The 10316-nt window shown below is 38.8% G+C and overlaps 2 protein-coding genes and 1 pseudogene across 2 annotated transcripts; 2 read left to right on the top strand and 1 right to left on the bottom strand.

Moving 5' to 3' along the window:
- The first annotated feature begins 503 nt into the window (after positions 1-503).
- LOC143577963 (ethylene-insensitive protein 2.2-like) lies at positions 504-5744 on the top strand. Its single transcript, XM_077061670.1, has 8 exons — positions 504-607; positions 1121-1597; positions 1847-1933; positions 2008-2118; positions 2214-2426; positions 2562-2747; positions 2848-5148; positions 5244-5744. Exons 2-8 carry the CDS (start codon positions 1349-1351, stop codon positions 5580-5582), a joined length of 3486 nt encoding a protein of 1161 aa, XP_076917785.1. The 5' UTR covers positions 504-607; positions 1121-1348; the 3' UTR covers positions 5583-5744.
- A 1799-nt stretch (positions 5745-7543) lies between these two features.
- On the top strand, positions 7544-9126 carry LOC143579012 (uncharacterized). The gene has a single exon (XM_077062432.1). The coding sequence runs from the start codon at positions 7544-7546 to the stop codon at positions 8921-8923; it is 1380 nt and encodes a 459-aa protein (XP_076918547.1). The 3' UTR covers positions 8924-9126.
- Positions 9127-9307: 181 nt separating this feature from the next.
- Positions 9308-9817, bottom strand: LOC143577237 (auxin-responsive protein SAUR50 pseudogene; annotated as a pseudogene).
- Positions 9818-10316: the final 499 nt, after the last annotated feature.

Raw genomic sequence — 10316 nt, forward strand, 5'->3', positions numbered from 1 at the left:
GGTCGGTTTCACTTAACTTTTTGTTTTTTTAGTTTTGGTATCGTAACGAACGTGACGAAGATCGACCAAATTTTTGAAGTTTAAAATATAACTCATTGCCTCAACAACTAAGATCGACAACGCTCGGGTGTTACTAAGCCCGAGCTTTACCGACCAACGTTACCCCGCTGGTCCACCTCAGTTTTTTAATTGTTTTTGTTTTATTTTTTGGTTTAGTTCCAATGCCATAACGCACATAACCAAAATTGACCGAATTTCATGTCGACTTACCACCTCAAAACTGAGACCTACAATGCTTGGGTTTTACCGATGTCTGAGTTTAGCCAACCTGCCCGACGCAACATACCGGATAAAATGCTAGTTGAAAATAAAAATTTTGTTTTTTACATGACACATGACTCATCCACCATTCCACTGCTACAATTATTGGGCCATTTATTTTAGTATCCATTCATACATTTAGATACACATATTGTATCTAGTCTCTCTCTCTCTCACACATCTACAGTCTTGATTAGACCACATCTCATCTAATCCTCAGCAGATGACATATTATTGAGCTTTCAATCACAACCCACATCCAGAACAACAACAATCAGCACTAAAGGTGCCACCTTTGACAACAAAACCCTTATTGTATTTTGAGCAAGATCAATGCTAATAACAGTCAAAGTTTGACTTTTTTTCTTGATTTTGTACATGGGTTTTTGCTGTATGCACATGTCTTTCTGGGTTTGTAAGAACAGATTTAGATCTTAATTCTTTAGCTTTCTAGGGTTTAATTTCATAATTTGACTGTCTTTCTTGAATTTGGGGTTTATTGTAACTATGAAGCTCTGAGTTGCTTGTTAAGTTTTACTGATTTGTTATTGGTTTAATTACTGATATCATGTTTGTTTCATTTCATCATTTCCAAATCCAGAAGACAATTTTTTGGTTGATTTTACACATTTTTAGCTACAGTTGACCAATTGACTTTTCTTTTTTTTTCTTTAGATAAGAATGGCAACTATTATTTGGTATGAGCTATAAAGTAACTTTTTGTAAATAAATGACACTAATTATGTATTAAAATTTATTATTTTGTAAAACATTATATCTTTTTGGTTTTTTGAATCAGGGTTTATGTTGATCATTCAAATTTGGATATTAATCTTTCAAGATTGATATGAAGGTTTGAACGTGACCAAAGCGATTGCCAAAATCTTGATATGCCAACAACTATCATGTGATTGAACCCGCTAGAGCAAATACCATCCGTAACTTAGCTTTGAAGATTAATATAACAGTTGACTGGCCATCACATGACTTCAATTTTGTTTCACTAGTTAGTTATTACAGTTCTAAAATGGAGACGAACGATTTGATTATGAAAACACAGCCAAACGTGACACATCGGCTGCTTCCAGCTGTTTTACCAGCTATTTTTATTGCGGTTACATATGTCGATCCAGGAAAATGGGCTGCAGCAGTCGATGGTGGGGCCCGTTTTGGGTACGATCTTATTCTAGTTGTGTTTGTTTTTAGTTTGGCTGCTGTTCTTTGTCAATACCTTGCTGCTTCTGTTGCTGCTGTCACCGGCAGAAATCTTGCGCAGGTATGTTCTTTAGTGCTTATAATCGGTTTTTTTTTTTTTTTTTTGGGGGGGGGTAGTGGTTTACCCTCACGTATATAGTTTTCGTGTATGAAACAAACGTGTGTACAAATGACCCCCCTTGAATATTCAAATAATCATAAGTGGAAATGTGGATTATTTTCTTCATTAACTATTCTTTGTATATACTGTATTAGTTTGTTACTTTAATCAAATAGGTTTTTATTTTCTGTTTTTCATATGGTGATGTAGATTTGCAGTGAGGAGTATGACATGATCACATGTATATTCTTGGGAATTCAAGCTGAAGTATCTATTATCGCTTTAGACCTTTCAATGGTAATTTCTATCTCCTTTGTGTTAACTTTTTACAGTCGTCATACCAGTTTATAACGAAATTTCTATTTTGTAAGATTTTGGGAACCGCACACGCTCTAAATCTTACATTTGGCATCGGACTCTTCACTTGTGTGCTTTTAACCTCCATCGACGCGCTTTTATTTCCGATTGTTTCAAGTTACTTGGTAAGCTCAATCTCTTATCTTATTATTCTCAATTATGTATAAATCAGTTTTTGTATTTTCTTTATTAATGTTTAATACAACGAAACATGTTTTAGGAAAATGGGAAAGCTAAGTTCATATGCATGTGGTTGGCAACCGTTGCTTTGTTTTCATATTTCTTTGGGGTCGTTACAAGTCAACATGACACACCGCTGTCAATGGGCGGGCTTCTTACCAGTTTTAATGGGGAAAGCGCATTTGCTTTAATGAGTCTTCTCGGTGCGAGTATTATGCCTCATAACTTTTATCTGCATTCATCTATAGTGCAGGTATGTTTAATATAATCATTTTTTAAGTTGAAAACTACAAGAACCGCATAAAGTTTTGTACAACTGTACACATATTGCTTCAACTGGGTTTTGTAAGACAGTTATGTAACTGCATAATTATTTATATCTTTGCAGCAAAATCAGGGACCGAAACAAGTTTCAAAGGAAGCTTTATGTCAAGACCATCTTTTCGCCATTTCTTGTATTTTCACTGGCATTTTTGCAATAAATTACATTCTCATGAACTCAGCTGCAAATGTGTTCTATAGCACGGGCCTTGGTTTGCTTACTTTTCATGACGCCTTATCTTTAACGGACCAGGTTACCGTGCTAAAAAATGTTTTTTTATTATCGGTTTCTTTGGTATAAATTTATTATCCACGGATGTTTTTTTAATAATTAGTTTTAAAATCGGTTCCAGGTATTTAGGAGCCTAATGGCACCTTTCGCGTTAATTCTTGTTCTGGTTCTTTCATATCATACAACATCGCTGACATGGAAATTCAGCAGTCAGTCGGTCCTCCTTAATTTTTTCAAAATCGACATTCCGGGTTGGTGTCATCACTCGACAATCCGATTAATATCCTTAATTCCCGCACTTTTGTCCACGTGGCATTTGGGAGCCGAAGGCGCGTATCAACTTATGCTGTTTACTCAAATTATTGTGGCGGTTTTGCTCCCGTCGTCGGTGGTCCCGCTTTTTCGTGTTGCTTCGTCACGATCGATAATGGGTGTGAATAAAATGTCTCGGTTTGTTGAGTTTTTAAGTTGGGTTACTTATATCGGGATGCTCGGTTTGGTGGTTGTGTTTGTGGTTGAGATGGTGCTTGGAAACAGTGATTGGGCGAGTAATCTGAGGTGGACAATGTGGGTCCTGTTTGTGTTCGTTCTCGTGACCATGATTGTTTCCATGTCACTCGTGCTTTGGCTCGTTGTAACACCTTTGAAGTGTTCCCAACCCGATGTTCAAAAGTGGGATAATGTTCACGAAACCGATACCATCCCCGAGTCATCGTTTATTAAAGAAAAAGTAGAAAACCGCGAGTGTGATTCTAATTCTAATTTGGCCCGTGATTTCAATTTGCCTGATGAACTTTTAGACTATGATTACGGGCCTCGGTTGACCACCATCGAAGAAGTTTCTTCTGATATAACGGATTCCCAGCCCGATGAATCACCGATTATAGTGGAAGATGTCTTGAACCCGGTCGTTAAAAGCTTGAAAAAAGATGATGATTTGGTTGAAAAGACACTGAGAATTGACGAAAACATGCGTATCGTAAAAGAGCCTGAATGCGAGCCCGAAGAACCATCAAAAACAGTATTGGAAACGGTTAAGTCTCCCACTAATGGGCCGGGGTCGTTCAGGAGCCTTGGCAGGAAAACCGATGACATCGTCGGTCCTGGGAGTCTTTCAAAGCTAGGCGGGTTGGGTCGGGCTGCCAGACGGCAGTTAACTACAACACTAGACGAATTCTGGAAGCTTCTATTTGATTTACACGGGGAAATGACACAAGATGCAAAAATTAACAAACTCGATAAGTTGCTTGGAATTGATTCTAAAGTGAACTTAAAGGCGGGCCCGGGTATATCAAAAACGACAAGCCCGGAAAAAGAACAGTTCTACGGTGGACGGGGGTCAACTTTGATGACCTATCAGCAGTTGTTAGATGCATATGCACGAAACTCGACCCTAAACGTGACAGATCCCGAGAAACATTACCATAGTTTACGCATACCGCAAGCTTCTGGCCCGTACGCTGACCAGCCAGCTACGGTTCACGGGTATCAAATTAAGTCGTTTATTAATCAAACCAAACAAAATTCCGATTACTGTCAAAATCAGATCGAATCGGTAACTCCTAAATGCAAATCATTGGTTTCCGTGACGAAAACCCAACAAAACGGGTTACGACCCGCTAAGCCACCGGGTTTTCCAGATCCAGTTGTGTCTAGATCCAACTTGATACAACCAGAACAAACATATTTCAATCATCAGCCTGTGGGCCCGGTCAAGGACGTGCACGAGAAGAAGTATTACAGCATGCCTGATATATCCGGGCTACTTCCGAGTCGGGGCTCCAAGATTTTACCTGAACAGTATGTAGCACTCGGGCAACTGGTTTATCCGGGCCCGTTATCAGGCACAATTTACGGGTACGGTGGGTTATCGTATTCGAATCTATCACGGGACGCAGCTTCTTACCAGCCTGTCACAAGTTACAAACCCTGGTTAGCGTCTGACCCGTGTTCCATGTGGTCCAAACAACCGTGTGAACATTTTGGTGTAGCCGAAAAGGTAAAACCTGGGCCCGATTCCAACACTCAAGAAATGACTAGTGTGGATTCTGAAACGAATATCTTGAAGTCGCTTAGGCTTTGTATTGTCATGCTTTTGAAACTTGAAGGGTCTGAATGGTTGTTTAAGCAAAATGGAGTGGTCGATGAGGATCTTGTGGACCGGGTGGCGGCTCGGGAAAGATTCCTTTATGAAATTGAGGTGAATCGAGTGGCCCGTGTTGGTGGAACAAAAGTCGATGAAGTTGAGTATAATAAGTATCTTGTAACATCGGTCCCAAATTGCGGTGAAGACTGTGTTTGGAGAATCGAGTTGATTAAAAGCTTTGGTGTTTGGTGTATACATAGGATTCTTGAGCTTTCGGTTATGGAAAGCCGGCCCGAGCTTTGGGGAAAGTATACTTATGTTCTTAACCGTCTTCAGGTAATCTATCGGGCCAACCCGGCCCAAATGAAAGCAGCCCGTTTAGTATTTTGGTTTTTTTTTTAACTTTTAATATTTGTTTTTCATCTGTTTAGGGAATAATCGAGCCGGCGTTTGGTAAACGTCGTGTGGCGGCAAGCCCGTGTTTCTGTCTTCAGCTTCCGGAATCGTACCAACACAGGTCATCACCACCCAAACCCGCCGCCAGTTTTCCAGCTCTGGTGAAACCAAGAGGGAAATGCACCACTGCCGCTAATATTTTGGACATGGTGGCAGATGTCGACAACGCTATCTCGGGCCGAAAAGGTCGGCCCGGTACTGCAGCGGGTGATGTGGCGTTCCCAAAAGGGAAAGAAAACCTTGCGTCAGTTCTTAAACGGTACAAGCGCAGGTTGGTAGCTGTGAGTCCAGATGGGCTTAGCCGAAGCCCATAAGTCCTGGCCCCTGGGTTTGTTTCATTGTGTTGTTTGATTTTCATAAACAACTCGATCTTTTACTCTTTTTTAGGTTCGGGTTTGAAATGATGACGACGTGGATTTCGGTTTGGTTATCGGGTTGGAAGAAAAGGAAGCATTTGGATTAGAATAATGGAACTTTTTTTTTTGGTAGATCTGATAAATATAACGTCCTTGTGTTGTGTAAATATTTTTATGCTGGCGACAAGATGGTCTGTTGATCGAGATGCGACGAGGGTTGTGTTTTGGTTGTTTTTTTCGCACTTGATACGTATGTAAACTGAACTGAGTACTTTGGTATCATTTTTATTAATAACTTTCAGCATGCGTGTCTAAAGTTGTAGACGCCGGTTAATTGGTTTTGGGGATGTCAGTTACTAACCAAGTAGCCATAATCAGTTATTGGCCACACGATAAAAACCGGTTTTTGAGTGGAAAAGACCAACTTATGTAACCAAGCCGCTTTTTATCGATCGAATTTTTTTTTTTTTTACTTTTTACTCAATGTGGTTACTTATTTTATAAAATTTATTAAAATAAAAAAGAAATTAAAAGACAATACACAAGAGTGAAAATAAAAAAGGAAAAACAATACACTTTTATCTGATGATGTATAATAATTTGTTGTCTTCTGCTGGTTTGTAATATGGATAGAGCCCGTGTGACATATACACAGTGCTGTAAAAGTCAGATTCCAAGGGCGACTAGTCAGTCCTCGGACCCCTACCTTGGAGACTTTTTCCAAGTCGGTCTTGATTAGTCGGATGTGGTCAAAGTCGGGTGAGGCGGGCTAGTCGGGGAAGGAATTTCTAAAAGTCGGACAAAAAAGTCGGGCTAGGCGGTCATGTCGAGCTAGGCGGGCTAGGATTTTCTAAAAGTCAGTTAAAAGTCATTCAAAAGTTGTCGAGTTAGATAGAGTACCATTTTGACATGAATTATGCTTATTTTGACAAATATATAATATCAAAAAATTAGTTTTCTTTATATTTACCATGTTCGAGTATTCTCAGAGCACTCCGAGTACTCTCAACTCCCTAGTTGGCCGCCTAGGTCCGCCTACCGACTTTTACAAGCTTGCCTAAACCCATTTGACACAACCTATTTTGACTCATGACCCGTTCGACCCAAACCAACCCATTTGCCACCCTCACCTGAAGGTGATGGGGTTGGCTGGAGATGTGACGATAGATCACAATTCATTTGTCAAACGAACAAATCAAGCGTGAAACTGGATTTAATTTCTTCCAATTCTTATTGGAATGTTTAGATTTCAAATCCAATTCTTTCCAATTTCAAATCCTATGCAAATTACAATTCCAATTTCACTCATTATGTGAAACGAACATGCCGTTGATGATTTTTATTGGTCTAAGATGGTAAATATAAAAAAGATTTTATGAATGAATATCAATTTATTCTCACATATTATTCAACCACCATGGATCATAGAACTATTTGTGCACGTATAATATTCTTTTTTTTTGTCATTCATAATAATGAAGCATCATTTCATATTTTCTTAGAATTGCTATTTTATATAAAAAAATATAATTACAATTTATAAAATCACTAGATACATTTTTTTCATGATTATGAAGAAATTGTGTGAGAATTCATCATGTATTGAATATTTCGTTAGAAAATATAAATTAAACTTATAGACCAAATTTAATCATTAAATTTTCATAGCTTAACTACGTTTCTTTTAAGCATATCGTTGCATCACGCGTCTAATACCGATAGTAACTTAATATCATTTCAATTATATTATCAAACCCCCCCAAAATAATAAATAACCGAATTCGCCCGGTTGTGGTTATTTACCCAGGGCTAATTCCGGGATTATAATAATATTATTTAAAAGCAACATCTTTACAACAGAATCCCAAAACAAAAAGATTAAGAAAAAAAAACAAAACACAAATTCAACATCCACCACCATGAACAACCATCCTCCGTCAACCCACCTCCGTTCGACCACCCAAATCCTGTCACAAACCACCACCACAATCCGCCACCACCTCCTCACCTTCCTCCTCCTCTCAACCCTCATCTTCTCCCTCCGTTCCAACGTCGAAACCGCCACTCACTCCCTCACTTCCTTCATCGACCACGACCCGTCTATCAAATCCATCCTCTCTCGCCTCCACATTAACCCCAATTCCAATCCCAATCCCAATCCACCCAATCGCCGGAAACCCTTTCTCCAGCTCACCCGCGTCGGAACCCTAGACGACGGCTTCTTCTCCGGCGACGATCACCCAGATCACAGATTCTTCGGTATGTCACATACCCAAAAACCCAATTCCACCTCGTTGTTTTTCGACTCGTTTGACCCACGAATTTTTCCCAATTTCATTTCCGATCATGGGATTAGGGTTTCCGAAATTGTCCGTTCAAACCCTAAAATTCAATTCAAATCGGCCAAAGTTTCATTCAATTCGGAACGGATTGAGGACATGGATGATGTTAATTTGAGTAATCTGAAAGATCGTGAACCAATTGAAGAGAATGAGAGTGAAGGTGTTGACGAATTGAATCTTTTTTTGAAAAGGTTTGAGCTTGAGCATCATGAGATGACTGCATTGTTGTTTCTGCTTAGTGTGTTGTCGTGTTGTTATGGGTTTGCGATATTCGGGTTTGTTGTCACTTATGCTTGGGTGCTTGGAATTGTTTTTGTGGTGGTGGTGAATGATTTGTTGAAGGGGTATAAGTCGTTTTTTCGGTCGTTATGGGACGGGTCGAATTTGGGGTTGAAGCGGTTGTCGGGGTATATAGTTATGAGGTGGGCGGTTCGGGATGCGTTGACTCAGCTGTTGGGTGTGTGGTTCTTTGGAGAGATTGAGGATCAGTATATGTTTTTTAAGATCTTTGTTAGGTTAAAGTTGATGCCGTTTTCGGTAGTGTCGCCTTGGGTTAAAGGGTTTGAGAGGGAGATTTATGGGTTTTTGTTATCTTGGTTCTTGCTGGATACATTGATCTCGTTTGTGTTTGCGGTTGATGCGTGGATTGCAATGGTGGACACTAGAAAAAGTGTGAAAGAAGTTGTGAAAGAGGGGTGTCATTTGTTGTCATTGATGTTGCATCCTGCAATTAACCTTAAATGTTTAGAAGGTATCGTTTGTGGGTCGTTTGCAAGATGGGTGTTGTCACATTTATTTGGGAAGTTGTTTGCTTCGGCTTTTCAGTCGTTTATGGAAGTTTATTTCATGGTGGCGTGGCTTTTGTATTACTTTTCTGTTAAGTCAAAAGATGCTAATGCTAGTGGTGTGTCGTTTGGTCAACGTGAGCTTGAAGGTTTGCTCGAAGATGTTAGATGATTTGTGATGAAAATGTTATGTAATTTGCTCCCAATCTGCATAATGTGAGTGTTTTAGTGGAAGCGGTAACCTTCAGTGCTTTGTGTGTTGATTGCATTTTAGAAAATGTGATTTAGCCCTGCCATTGCTTTTATACTGTTTTGATGTTTTGTATCATATGTAGCTATGTACTTTTATCATGAGGCAGATATAACATGTGTATATTTTTTTTACCTTTTGTAGTGCTAAAGCATTGATTTTTAGTTTAGGTTGCTGCATCTTTTTATTAGGGTAGTTCATTTTATAGTATGATTAAATTGATCATTGACATCTTCATGCTGCAACAACCAAGAACAGTTGGAAAGTAACTGTCTTTAACTTCTGTTTGGTACAAAAAAACAGGTTTCATTTCTCTAATTATATGAAACAGTCGCTAATCGCATACAATATTAAGTTCTCTCTTTACATGAATACATATAATAATATTGCAGGAACAATTAGTTTGACTCAAAAAAGTCAAATGCACAGTGGGATTCGTCGATCTGGTGGTGACGTGGCACAGCGTACCACACTGATAAACGTGTCTCGTCACAAGGAATACTGAGTCTGGAATCGGTAGTGAAGTCGTATTCTTCTCGAGCCTGATCTAATAGTGCATTGAACAAAGGGTGTTTTAGTAATTTCACATTGATGATGAACCGCCTCTGGTTTTGGCCTACATAAACCACCAGATGACCCTTCGGGACGTCTCTTGGAATTGAAGATTCGTCTTCATTCATGGATGATGGCCATTTGAATATCCATTGGCAGCACTTGTCACAGCTTGTAGATGAAGGGATGACTGCTCCATTGTTCATCTTTTTCCACTTTTTAATCCATGATTTTAAAACCTTATCGTTCTTCATCCTTTAAAGATATATGTGTGTGTCAGTGTGTATCTTCTTGTATAATTGTGTGTGTGTGTGTGTGTGTGTGTGTGTGAGGAGAGATTTTGTGTTGTTGGTTTGGAGGTAGAAGTGATCATATATAGTGGTGAGATATTCGTTGGATATCTCAATACTTTTTTGGAGCACTCTCTCTCTCTCTCTCTCTCTATATATATATATATATATATATGACATTTCAAATGAGAACCACTTTGAGTTTTAAGAATTCGAAAGAACTCAACGTAACAATTTTTTTTGAATTTTTTTACACATACGTAATATATGTAAGTTACATATACGTAAAAAATTACAAAATTTTTTACGCATCGCGTCGACTTATTACATACTGTATGTGTAACGGACGTTTAAAGTTGTGTAATAACTGTACATCTTTATTCTCTCTCATGCTTTATTTTTTTAATCGCATTTAATCTCAACCGCATAATCTAATCTATTTAATTAAATAAATGTGTGGTCAAGAATGAAGT

Source organism: Bidens hawaiensis, unplaced genomic scaffold (genome assembly GCF_021521415.1).
Source record: "Bidens hawaiensis isolate Kalapana, Puna unplaced genomic scaffold, B.hawaiensis_p1.1 tig00001461_1, whole genome shotgun sequence".
Lineage (NCBI taxonomy): Eukaryota > Viridiplantae > Streptophyta > Magnoliopsida > Asterales > Asteraceae > Bidens > Bidens hawaiensis.

Coding starts and splice junctions, on each gene's coding strand:
- LOC143577963 (XM_077061670.1), top strand. CDS start 1,349: ATGGAGACGAACGATTTGATTATGAAAACACAGCCAAACGTGACACAT. Junction 1,598..1,846: donor CCGGCAGAAATCTTGCGCAG/GTATGTTCTTTA, acceptor ATGGTGATGTAG/ATTTGCAGTGAGGAGTATGA. Junction 1,934..2,007: donor TCGCTTTAGACCTTTCAATG/GTAATTTCTATC, acceptor CTATTTTGTAAG/ATTTTGGGAACCGCACACGC.
- LOC143579012 (XM_077062432.1), top strand. CDS start 7,544: ATGAACAACCATCCTCCGTCAACCCACCTCCGTTCGACCACCCAAATC.